The sequence below is a fragment of the Neovison vison genome, chromosome 12 (genome assembly GCF_020171115.1).
Source record: "Neovison vison isolate M4711 chromosome 12, ASM_NN_V1, whole genome shotgun sequence".
NCBI classification, from domain to species: Eukaryota; Metazoa; Chordata; class Mammalia; order Carnivora; family Mustelidae; genus Neogale; species Neogale vison.
Genome location: NC_058102.1, coordinates 38,002,463 through 38,015,727, shown reverse-complemented (window position 1 = coordinate 38,015,727; position 13,265 = coordinate 38,002,463). Strand labels below are relative to the sequence as shown.

General features: G+C 40.5%; 1 protein-coding gene across 1 annotated transcript in view; it reads left to right on the top strand.

The window, feature by feature from the left end:
- The first annotated feature begins 227 nt into the window (after positions 1-227).
- ACSS3 (acyl-CoA synthetase short chain family member 3) overlaps positions 228-13,265 on the top strand; it is a 158,399-nt gene continuing 145,361 nt past the window's right edge. Inside the window, exon 1 of the mRNA XM_044229251.1 lies at positions 228-621. Within this exon, the coding sequence (XP_044085186.1) occupies positions 308-621 (314 nt within the window). The 5' untranslated portion in view covers positions 228-307. The remainder of the gene's footprint in view (positions 622-13,265) is intronic.

The window sequence follows — 13,265 nt, the reverse complement described above, 5'->3', positions numbered from 1 at the left end:
CTCCAGGGCGCTTTCCGTGCGGGAGCTGCGGCGCTGGGGGCGCACGCAGGAGCTGGGTTTCTCCCGTGGTGACCCCGGCCCCTGCCTCCCACCCCCCAGCCCCGACTCCAGCCTGTTGCTTCCCCAGACGCTCCAGGTCGGCTTTTGCCGGCAGCTCTAGTGCTCCGGCCAAACTTCAGCGCCCGGCGCGCCGCTCCGGAGCTGCCCCCGCCTCCCGCACGCTCCCCGCCGGCTTCGGGAAGTCGGGAGCGCCCCAGCTGTCGTCTGCCGAGTGCACTCCGGGACCGGGGGGGCCCGGCCGGCGGCGATGAAGCCGTCTTGGTTGCAGTGTCGCAAAGTCACCGGCGCCGGGGGACTCGGGGGGTCCCTGCCTGGGTCCGCGGCGGCGCGGGGGGCCGGCGCGGCCCGCAGGGCTTACGTGGCCCCCGGCCCTCGGGGCGCTCTCGGGGGTCGGGGCTGCCGAGCGCTGTCGACGGCCGGCGGTGGCGGCGAGTACAAGACCCACTTCGCAGCGTCGGTGGCCGACCCCGAGAGGTTCTGGGGCAAAGCGGCCGAGCAGATCAGCTGGTACAAGCCCTGGACCAAAACGCTGGAGAACAGATACCCCCCTTCCACGAGCTGGTGAGTGACTCCTTCGCCAAGCCAGATCTCTCACGACTTTTGGGCCACCGGGCCCGACGTCCCCTTCGCGGGGAACCTGGCACTGCTACGAGAGAAATTCAGGACTGGAGATGTGCTCAGATCTTTCGATTTGTGTTTCATTTAAATTTTATAGTCAACTCTTTTGCCGTCTCTTGAGGGGTTGGGTTACTTATTATGAGCCCAGTTTCCTATAGCCCAGAGATTTACTGGCAGGCAGGGCTCTGCTTGGCACTGACCATGTTACAGGGCTAAAACAAGGGTCTGGCCCCAGGGACAGCACTGTCCAGTGTGCGAGACAGCCACGGAGACATATGGGAACAGTGGGATAAACTAGGCAAGTATTGCCAAGTATCCACACACTGCAGGGAGCAAGAGATTTAAATGAGGAAAGACTTCAGTAAAATCACCCCTAACTAGGGTTTGGAAGGAGGGGTGTATCTTCTCAAGGTGGACAAGGATCTAATTTTTAAAGACCAGGGATTGGAAAACAGGCTAAAATTTGACTGTTACTGTGGTTGCAAATTATTGTGTTGGCTAGAGAGGTGGGAGGGGGGCTCATGAGCCAGCTTAGATTAGATCCATAGCCCTATTGTTTATATGAAGACATAATATGAGGTACTCCAGAATTATGCACATATAAGCCAGGTGGTGCTGAAATCATGGTAGGATTTTTTCTTTTTTTTGGTCTAGAGTTGCAACTATAAGCAGCTATAAACATTATTTTTACATCACAACCAAACAGAGATACATTGTAGAATAAATGCCAGACTTGTCAGAATAGTAAGGGTGAGGCACACAGTCTATGAAAACTGGAATTGTGGCTGCTTGTTCAGCTATGTGCCTAGTAGGAATGTGGCTGCTCTCATCTGCTGGCCATTAGAGAGAGATATTTCCTGTAAAAGTTTGAGAAACACTGCAGTGGGGTTTCCCAGATTTCCAAATTCCCAGCAATGGGATTGGGGAAATGACAGGTTTGGATTTGACAAACGTCTCCTTGTTGAAATGGAGAAAGGCAAGCCAACCAGACCCTGTTCTGTATTGTCATCATGCCCCCCCCTTCATTGTTTGAAACAATTTACATAGTTTTCCCTTTAGAATCTGCGCACCTTTTCTCTTCTGGTTTAATTTTTTTCTGTAGTGTTTGACTAACCCTCTTTGACATGCCTGACAGTGATCGAAGCACCATGTGTATTTATATGTCTATGTCTATATGTCTATATATATACATATGTGTGTATATATATGTATATATGTAGACAATATAGTACACATAGACATATACACACAGATGTGTGTATATGTCATATGTGTGTGTGTATATATGTATATATGTAAGTCATGATGACTCATGACGACTAAGAGCATGGTCTGTGGAGCCAGAATACTGGGTCTGAGTTCTGGATCTCCAAGTTACTGGCTGTGTGTTCACAGCTGAGTTACTTAATCTCTCTGCTTCAGTGTCCTCATTTATAAATGTGGTATTAGTATGAGGACTTAAATGGGTAAAGAAGACCATGTCTTGGATGAAATAGACTTTTTAAAAATTTCGGAGGAAGAGTAGCTAGCTATCTTTGCACTCTTATACCATAATTATTTCAGGAGGAGAAAACTCTCCTTGTGTTTCTTAGATCAAAACAAAAATCATGGTCTTTCCTAAGAGTGTATTCTCAAAGTTGTGTGTCTATATATCTGTCATAAAGTATCGTACTGAAAATGGTTTACGTGACCACCCCCTCCCCCAAAACCATGTGAAGAGAAGTTAATTAAGAAGTCATGGAGGGGGGTGCCTGGGTGGCTCAGTGGGTTAAAGCCTCTGCTTTCGGCTCAGGTCATGATCCCAGGATCCTGGGATCGAGCCCCACATCGGGCTCTCTGCTTGACAGGGAGCCTGCTTCCTCCTCTCTCTCTGTCTGCCTCTCTGTCTACTTGTGATCTCTGTCTGTCAAATAAATAAATAAAATCTTAAAAAAAAAAAAAAAGAAGTCATGGGGAAAAAAAAAGAAGAAAGAAAGAAGTCATGGGGATAGTCCAAGTAAAAACAAATGAAGGCCATATATAAGACAGTGGCAGTGACAACGGAAGGGAAAGCAGAAGTTTCTAGAGGGTTGGTAGGGGTTGACAGGGGCCTGAGTGAGTGCAGAGAATGTCGAAGTCAAGGGTTCATCAAATAGGTATTTTAGACCTGGAGATTTTTTTTTAAAAGATTTTATTTGTTTGTTTATTTGTGAGAAGTAGAGACAGCACAAGTGGTGGGGACAGGCAGGGGGAGTGGGAGAAGCAGACTCCTCTGCTGAGCGGGGAGCCCATGTGCCGCTGGATCCTAGGACCCTGAGATCATGACTTGAGCCAAAAGCAGCTACTTAACCTACTGAGCCATCTATGCATTCTTAACCTGGAGATTTTCTTTCTTTTTTCTTCTTAATCTCTAATTGCTTGCCTAAATTTTCTAAAATTGTCTGCATTGAATTTTTTAAAAAAGATTTTTATTTATTTATTTGACAGACAGAGATCACAAGTAGGCAGAGAGGCAGGCAGAGAGAGAGAGAGGAGGAAGCAGGCTCCCAGCTGAGCAGAGAGCCCGATGTGGGACTCCATCCCAGGACCCTGGAATCATGACCTGAGTCGAAGGCAGAGGCTTTAACGCACTGAGCCACCCAGGCGTCCCTGCTCTGAATGTTTTTAATGACATTTTTACCAAAGGGTCTTCATGTTTTCAAAAATTCAATGCATCTTAAATAACTGACATTTGATAATACTGCATATGAACTCCTCATCTTTGTACTCTTGGAATCACGTGGCCATACCTGCTTTATAGCAACCCAAAAGATCAAGGTGCATAAAGATAAGTCTGTGTGTCCTTATTTATTTTAGCAGTGTGATTGGATTTTACTAAGAATTTTGGTTGGCAGAGAAGAATTAGGCAGGAAAATGAAGGTAGGAGACCATATATCTAATCTTAAACTTCAATAAGCACTTTCAGTTTAAAATAGAATCCATTACTGTGTTGGACACATATTTGCAGATATTCCTCATGGGTTAACAGTTATCTATAAAGCTAAATTCATGGGCAGGATGAATGTCTCTCTCTCTCTCTTTTTTTTTTCTTTATATCCCTAGGATCTAGGGCAGAGCTGACATACAAGTTTTACAAAATGCTAGTAAAGTAAGAGAGAGTACGCAGATGCGATGATTTTTGCTTCTGTATGTCTTTGGGAGGTGGTACGGGGATATAAGCATAATTTGATGTGAAAGAGCTTGCTTATTTTCTGCGTCACTGGGAGCTGGGTAATGGAGATGTGGACAGCCAAATCTTTCAGTAAACTGAGGAGAGGTTGCTACAGCTTTCTTCTCCTAGATGGAGCTGCCTTACCTGGAATCAAGATCTCTGGTGCCCTTTGACTTCTCCGTCTTCCTTATAATCTTGTCTGTTTTTCTTGAAAGTAAACTCCACTCAGCATCTGTAGACCTATCAAAAGCTCCAACACATAAATAGTAATGCATGTGAGTTTTCACAGTGGCATAAACTAACTATCCCATAGCAATTAACTATCCCATAGCAATTTACATATGCAGGAGTGTGAACATGGAATAGAAATCCTTAAGGGTGATAAACTAAGGGACTCTCCATCGAAGTGAATAGCCCTGTAACATGTATTTCGAGTACCGTAATCTCTGAGATCTCTGAAAGATAAATCCCAGTTACATGTAGGTGCTCGAGGAAGTTGGGAAGAACCACCTTTTGTTACAGTTTGGTGATTAATTCACATTCTTGATATCTGGCTTTTGGGGGTACTAAAGTGTCTATTTTAGGAACTTCAGTAGAAAACTGCAGTCAAAGGTGAAGCAATTAGAATTCCGATTAGTTTCTCTAATCCTGGAACAAGGAAATGGATGTTTGGGTTATTTTCTCCTCCTGCATTAGATATCCTGCTGCCTAGCCTGCAATTGAAATCCAGCTGCCACTCTCTGAAGTAAAGATTAGGCAGTCCACTTTTGTGTTATACTTTGTGGTTGACTCTTCTGTGTAGGTCATCACTTTATTCTTTTCTGAAAGCATTGCAACCCATTTTTGCTTATTTTTATTTAAACAACATTCCATGATAAGACTCTCATATACTATTTGATTTAGAATTTAATATGTAATAACAGTGACTATAAGCTGAAAAGGAAAGGCTCCCAGCTAAATGTGGATTACTAGAAAATGATTTCAGCTTGGTTAACCTTTCTATAATAGAAAGTGTGTAGGTTTTTCCAACATGCAAGATCTCAGTTCCTTACTAGCTATGAGATAAAAGTTGTTTAATTCCTGTAAGTCTTCAAATATTCCATAAGAGTTAAAGACATTAATCATTCACTTATTGTGTGGATACTACAGAGAAAATGATGGAAGAGATAGTGAAGGAACCTACCACATAGCAGCAAAGGAGACAACATTAAAAAAATTATCACAAAGTTGTTTATTTAGAATTACAGTAGATATTATGAAATACAGTGGTTAGTGGTAGATGTAACATAGTCTTCTCTAGAAGGATCGTGGAAGGAGTCTTGAGAAAATGATGTTTATACGGAGATCCCAGTGAGTAGAGATAAGACATGAAACGTGGGGAGGAACATTCCAGGCAAAGAGCACAGCATATGCAAAGGCCGTGAGGTATGAAGTAGCTCAGTAGATTATAGAAACTGAAAGAAAACTAATGTGGCTGGGGTTTAGGGAATGACAGGGAAAATTATAAAGAAATGGAAGAAGAGAGCCATATGGTAAATGGTCTTGAGAGTCATGTTATGGAATTTTACATTTTTTTCCTGGTACATAACATGCCATATATTCATGGATGACCAGAACATGAATTTACTACTTTTCTTTCTGTACTTGAAATGGGTGTGAGTTCAACCCCAGTTCTGCCACGGACCTTGGGCAAGCTTCAATATCCTTATTTGTAAAATGAGAATGATGACAGCATCAGAATTTTTTTTAGGGTTATATGGGGAATATCAGGATAGTATCAGGATTTTTTTTTTGGATTAATTTTTAGGATTATATGGGAGGGACTTGTAAAATGCTTGGAGCTGTGCTTGACACACAATACTGGGTATTAATTTCTTTGAAATATGATCCTGGGAGGTTTTCAAAGATATGGTAACATTCAAACTGGATCTTAAGATAGGACTTTAGAAGAAAAATATTTTTGTGTGGGGAGCAAACATGACAAAGGCATAGAGGTTAGAAAAAATCAAGTGTGCTTATGTATTGGAGGAGAGGTGGCTTGTAGAAGGTATTTTGAGTTACTGGTACAGTAGTCTCCCTTACCCATGGGGGATACAGTCAAAGACCTCAGAGGATACCTGAAACTGTGGATAGAACTGAACCCTCATATACTGTTTTTTTCTATATGTACATACTTATTATAAAATTTAATTTATAAACTAGGTACAGTATGAAATTAACAGTAGCTCATTAAATAGAACTATTATAATATACCATAATAAACATTATGTAAATGTGGTCTCTTTCTCTCAAAATATTTTATTGTACTGTACTCATCTTTCTTTTTCTTGTGATAAAATGCCTACATGATAAGATCAAGTGAGATGAAGGACATAGACACTGTAACAAATGTTGGGCCTGAGTTTGACCCCAGGTAACTGAAAACAGCAGAGTGAAACCACAGTTAAGGGGGGCACTGCTGCGCTCAAATTCAGAAGGTAGTTTCAGGATGGTTTCAGAAATCTTGGAATAGGAAGCAAAAGGTTTTGTCTTCACTTCTTGGGCTATAGGTCACAATCTGACTCTAAGCCTACAAGTGGGTTTTGTTTGAGCCAGATGTTGAGTTTTTGTTTATTTAAGTAGTTCTCGGTATTTAAACATGGGAAGATTTCACCTAAAATCCACATTTCTGGTATCAATTCAATTTTTGGTCTTCTTTTGACAAAAAAGTGGAACATCCACTAGCAATGGGCAGCACTTGCCCAGAACTGAGTAACTCCTATTTCCAGGCTAAATGCGACATTGTGACCACCTGAAAGTGGGGTTCAGGGAAGGAAGGAAGTTTTGGTAATGGCAAGAATGTGAGTCAGATCTCCAAGTTGGGGAATTGATTGTGAAATGAAAGTTCATTGGCTGAAACCTGGAGGGGGCTTGATGTACGACTATAGACTCGACTCTAAGTTGAAAAGATGTAGAGTTAAAGCCTGATGAATGTTCAGTGGAGGTGGGGGTGGAGGGAGAGGGAGGAAGAGGAACATACTAAACACTAAACTTTGGAGACAAGTAGGAAAAAAATACCTTGCAAGAGTGGATGGGACCTTGGTCAAAGAAGTAGGAGAAGGAAGAGCAGGATATTTCAGTGTCCTGGAGTATAAAGAAGGGAACAGATAAAAGAAGGACCATCAGTAGAGGTTAAGGGCTCTAGAGATGTTTTAAGGCAACGGAGGTGTGAAAGAGCAATTTTGATTCAGAAATCCTCAGGGACTTTTCATAATGTGATGTGAATGGAGGAACAGAGGCGAGACCAAGAGCAGTGCATTACAGAGTGAGCAGATGGTGGAAGGAACATTCCATGGAGGAATGAGAGACAGGAAGGGGAGACAGAATGACAGCATGTAGATGCACCTGAGCTATGAAATACGTTCCTCCCTCTCTTTACTTTTCCTCCCACCCCTTTTCGGAGAAACCCATGTTTAAAGGCAGAAGTGAAGAAATCTGTGACATAGGAATGAAGGGAATTTTGCTTATTTTGAAACCCATTCCTCATCAATAAGTCTCCCTGTTTTTGCAGCTTTGTGTGGTTTCTTATCTTTCTTTTGTTTCGGTACTAGAAGTTCCTGGAGGAAACTCCATGGAAAAGTCTAAACGATGACATACAGAGCTACTCAGCCAGTCTGTATGTTCTTGTTATATACTGTCACAGTTCTATTTCTCTAGATCGTTACACATTTCATTGTGAGTTTACAGGGAAGATAAGGAGGCAATTGAAAAGGGATGAAATAATAGTCATTGATTTACTTAATTATTCTTGGGGTATTAGGCATTGTATAAGTAAGTGGTTCAGAGGAGGAAAAAGTTCTTTATCTTGTATTTCCAACTTTTCTGTGAGTTTGACTTTGTTTCCAAGGAAAACAAATATGGACACTATAATGTGAATTTTATGTAACTGGAAAGTAATTTAATTTCCCTAATGAATTTTGGTGCTTTGGCAATCCGTCAGTCAACCACATTAAACTATTTGGGAAATTTAGTCTTTTTATTTTTTTAACTTACTGAGATTCTTTGAATTTTCCTTCATATTTATCAGAGTTTATTAAAATGATGTTTAATTCTGGTTTGAAAGTGAGAGGCTTACCTAAAGATGAAAAATTTGTCCCCTTTTGACAAACTCTAAATGAAATGAATTTATTCATAATATCGTACACAGTACAGGCATATTTGAAATTTAAATTGTCATTTTCCTATAAATACAAAAAATATTTTAAGAAGGTACATGGTCAGCATGAAAAATGAAGGAACTGTTAGAAATACAGTCCCGCCGAAAAACCTCTATCGAGAAAGCCCAGTTTTAAAAGATGGGCCTTATTGTATATTCTCAAGGTCAGCAGCTTGATGCCGCGCCATATCTAATTTTCTCAGTCTCTCATGCTGCTGAACCTCCAGGACAGAACAGAGTGAACTACAGGAATGCTGCAATTACATAAGCAAGGATGGATTGCCTGACAAATGGCACAATCAATGAACAATGGAAATTCAATCAGCTGTGACTGGATCAACTACCAGGTGCATGGGAAAATCCAAACTCTGAGCAAGTATCTCCTGGAAGGTGGCTTACTTCTCTTTTGTTCACGCCATATACTATTAGGTGAGGGGAAAAAAATCCGGTGGTTGAAGGTATTGTATCTGCTGCTACTCCTTGTTTTCTTTCTTTTCTCTCTCTCTTTTTTTAAGAATTCTACTTTCATAAGCAACAAGCAGCAACTCATTGCTTTCCACGGTGGTGTGACATGTGCAAGAGAAATATGTAGGTGGCTGATGAATCTTTGTGACAATATATGAATCTGATAACCTCTTTAAATTACAATTTTAGAAGCACATCTGAATGTGCAATTCAGATCCTTTATCTAAACCATGGAGATAGAGAACTTCCTATAAAAGAGGTTAATTTTATTTGCTTTTGTTGGAATTATGGCCAAATGAGGTAAAAAGATAGTGCATAGAAAGGAGGAGTAATATTCTTTTTTTCTTTTTAACATCTTAATTTAATTTTATTTTTTTCAGTGTTCCAGAATTCATTGTTTATGTACCACACCCAGTGTTCCATGCAATACGTGGCTTCCATAATACCCACCACCAGGCTCTCCCAACCCCTCACCCCCCTCTTCTCCAAAATCCTCAGTTTGTTTCTCAGAGTCCACAGTCTCTCAGGGTTTGTCTCTCCCGCCATTTCCCCCAATTCACTTTTCCTTTCCTTCTCCCAATGTCCTCCATGTTATTCCTTATGCTCCACAAGTAAGTGAAACCATATGAAAATTGACTCTGTTTGACTTATTTCCCCATTGTAATCTAGGAGGAGTACTATTATGATATCCAGGAAACTTGAAGTTTAAGAATTTTGAATTTCGGGTCCCCTGGGTGGCTCAGTCATTTAAGCATCTGCCTTGGGCTCTGGTCATGATTCCAGAGTCCCGGGATTGAGCCCTCACAGGCTCCCTGCTTAGCAGGAGTCGGCTTTTCCCTCTCCCTCTGCTCCCCACTCCCCACGCTCACTAGCTCGCTCTCTCTTGCTTGCTCATTCTCTCTTTCTCAAATAAATAAATAAAATGTTTTTTAAAAAAAAAGAATTTTGAGTTTGAGGTCGTCCAGTTGAAAGTCTTAGAATAGCTAAAAATAATAAATAAGCTCTTTCAAATTCTAGGTTAGAGAGGGTAGATCTTAATTTGTGACTTTCAGTAAATAGTGAATTTTACTGATTTAAAATATAAATGTTTCTAAGTGGGAGAAAAGCAATTAAATTTTATAGGTCTTTGACTTAAGAGCTAACTCTGGACAACAGGAATACCTTCTACCTAGGTTTTGATATTAGAATAAAAACATTTCCCAAGTATAATCTTTCAAGACATCTCTCCTAAGTGGATGGCTCAGTTAAGTTAAAGAAATTTGGGAAGATTAAAAAAAAAAAAAAGAATGCTCAGTATCTGTTGTAGACCTGAGCAGTGCAGATGTTTGTAAAAAAAATTGGTTAAGTCAAAGGAGCATAGGGTCAGTATTATAGACTATTTGCTAAATAAATAGAAGCAAAAGCATTGGAGCTTAGAAAAGTCTACTTTTACACTAATCTAAGTTTGCTTTCTCTTTACAGTTTTTCTTATTTTCATAGAGTTTTATTGATTCTCATTTGAGAGTTAAGTGCTTTTCTAAACCACAAATGCCCTAACTTTGCCTTCCTCCCAACTCGCCTCCTTAATCAAGGCCAAATGATGTTTGCCAGTTACCAATGGGAGTTTGTTAGTTATCTTATTTTGGGGGGTAGGCGAATAAAAAGTCCAGGATCATTATCAGTGGAGAAAACAAATTGATTTCTGGGTTAAAATTCTGGCTCCACTCCTTGAACAGTGCTTTTGCCCAAATAATTGTAAAATGGCAGAATTTATAAAATTGGTCTGCGATGGGTATTATTGTTCAGCAGTATCTGTTCTCCTCTAGGTCAGGCACGCCAGAGGATCGGATGTCCCCATATACACGGAGTTAGCTTTGGCTAATGCAGTAAGAGGAGGAAGGTGTGTCACTTCAGAGTGAAGCCTTTATTTGCAAAAGCTTCCTTCCTCAGCCCCCTGGTTTGCAATGGCTATTGTGAAACACATGTGGGCTCCAAGCCATCTGCATTGCAGAGCAGAAATGCATTAATAGCAGATCTGGGGAGTCCACTTGAGCCCACAGTGAAGTTGCATGAGTAAGAAATAAACTTTTATTTTTGCAAGTCACAGAGAATTTGCGGTTGTTACTGTAGTGTAATCCAGCCTATCCTTACTGATTGAGAAGGCAATAATTATAACTTTATAGGATCGTTGGAATGATTGTGTTGCTGGTATACATAGTGTCCAGCATGTAGTAAAAGCAGGTAGGCTTTTTTGTGTCCATGTTGGAAGCCAAGTACAATACTGAGTGCTATAATTTATTTAATATTTATAACCACCCTGTGAGATAGGGTCAGTTTTTATTCTGATTTAATGGGTGTGGAGATGGAGATACAGACAGTTTAAGAAACTTGCCTAAACTTATAAAACTAGTAAGTAACAGACAAACCATAAGTGACTCTTAATCTCACGAAACAAACTGTGGGTTGCTGGGGGGAGGGGGGTTGGGAGAAGGGGGGTAGGGTTATGGACATTGGGGAGGGTATGTGCTTTTGGGTAAATTGGAAGGGGAGATGAACCATGAGAGACTATGGACTCTGAAAAACAATCTGAGGGGTTTGAAGTGGCGGGGGGGTGGGAGGTTGGGGTGCCAGGTGGTGGGTATTATAGAGGGCACAGCTTGCATGGAGCACTGGGTGTGGTGAAAAAATTATGAATACTGTTTTTCTGAAAATAAATAAATTGGAAAAAAAAAAAAAACTAGTAAGTAACAGATCTTGGATTTGAATCTAAGCGGTCTGAAATTAGCTTCTATACTACATCTAAATACTACATTATAAGAGCGCCTGGCTGGCTCAGTGAGCTAAATGCCAGACTCTTGATTTCAGCACAGGTCATGATTTCAGGATTGTGAGATCGAGCCCCGCATCATGGTGGCACTGGGCATGAAGCCTGCTTAAGATTCTCTCTCTCCCACTCCCTTTGCTCCTCATGTGTGCACTCTAATAAATACATAAAAATATGAAAACTACATTATAGTGTTTCTTTTTTTTTTAAGATTTTATTTATTTATTTGACAGAGAGAAATCACAAGTAGATGGAGAGGCAGGCAGAGAGAGAGAGAGAGAGAGGGAAGCAGGCTCCCTGCTGAGCAGAGAGCCCGATGCGGGACTCGATCCCAGGACCCCGAGATCACGACCTGAGCCGAAGGCAGCGGCTTAACCCACTGAGCCACCCAGGCGCCCCCATTATAGTGTTTCTTTACTAAGAGTTAATTTTAGCTTTTCTTTCTTTTCTTATCTCTTCTCCACTGAAGCCACTAAAAGTAATTAAAAACACCTGAGTCTAATTCTTAGAAACATTTGGAAAATATCCATATTATATATAGGGTAATAGATTGATACTCTTTGAAAAAATGAGCTGTGTTTTATAGGTAAATATTTAAAATGTGTACAGCAGTCCCTAAGTTGGGGAGAGAGAAGCTTTATATCGTTACCTACTCTGGAAATGTTTCCTGGACACTAGAAAACAGTATCAATCTTCTAAAAAATGCTCTGTTGGTTTTTTGGCTTAAGGAAAATGTATAATGACCACATTATTCATTGCTTGCAATATGCTGTATTACTACTTTTATTAGAACATGGTGATAAATAGCCTAATTAATTCATGTAAGTATGAATATATGAGACTTTTCCTTTCCTCCAACCTCTCAATAAAAGAAAATGCTGGACTTCTTATGTGTGTATAATTAAGGTACTTGTTGATTTTATTTACTGCATTTATTACTGATTTGCACATTCATATGCAGTATTCTTTCCTGTTTTTTTTCCACTGTTTTTCCTCTTGAGCCTAGTGCGTCAGACAAACCTTGGTCAATGGCTGACATTGAGGGCAGAGATGAGTTTCTCAGGAATTGTATCGCATACAGCTCTCTCATATATATTGATATACAGTTGGTCAATAATATGTCATATTTTTTGAAATTCAGTACAAGGACAATGAGCTGTGGGCGTTTTCACTAACCTGTGTTATTCCATGGATGTTGCCAGACTTCGGGGAACAAATGATCTAAGAATGTTCAATGTTGCCTTTGAGTGTTTAGGGGGGGTGTGCCACAATAAGACTTGGGATATTTGTAGGGTCTTTAGTAGGGAACTCACATGTGGTTATTCTCTAGCTCATGCTGGAGCTATTCCTTTCTTCCATGTTGATGTATTAGGGCTCAGTAATGATGATGATAATAGTAGCAGCTAGAGCAATGCAGAGGCAGGTAGCTAATTATTGAACACATACTCTGGCTCAGGTCCCATGCTACAAGTATATATGTGTTCCTCAAATCTTGCCAACACCTTGTGAAATAGGTATAGTTATAATGCACTTTTATAGCTGTATAAACAAAGGACAGAGTGATTTAAGTGACTTGTTATATAGTGGTGGACTTCATTTTTCAACCAAGTTGGGTCACACTGTGGAGCTCGATTTCTGTAATGAGTTGTAACTACACTCTAACTTCTGTCTGGTTGTCATGTGGCTGTTTAGATGTCAGGACCTAGAGGGTAAAAGAATGAGAACTATGTTAGAGTTCTAAAAATTTCTAATCTGAGATGTTGCTGTCCATTTCCTCATTTATCATCTGTGTTTCTGTGTATCTTCCACTCTCTGATTTTAGAGGAATTGTAAATCTTCATTAATTTCCCAGATCCCACTTTTACGTGTGTTCTTGACTCATTTTTTTATCCTCATAAGCACATCATTTTAAATCTTATTTCCCTTTAAGGTAG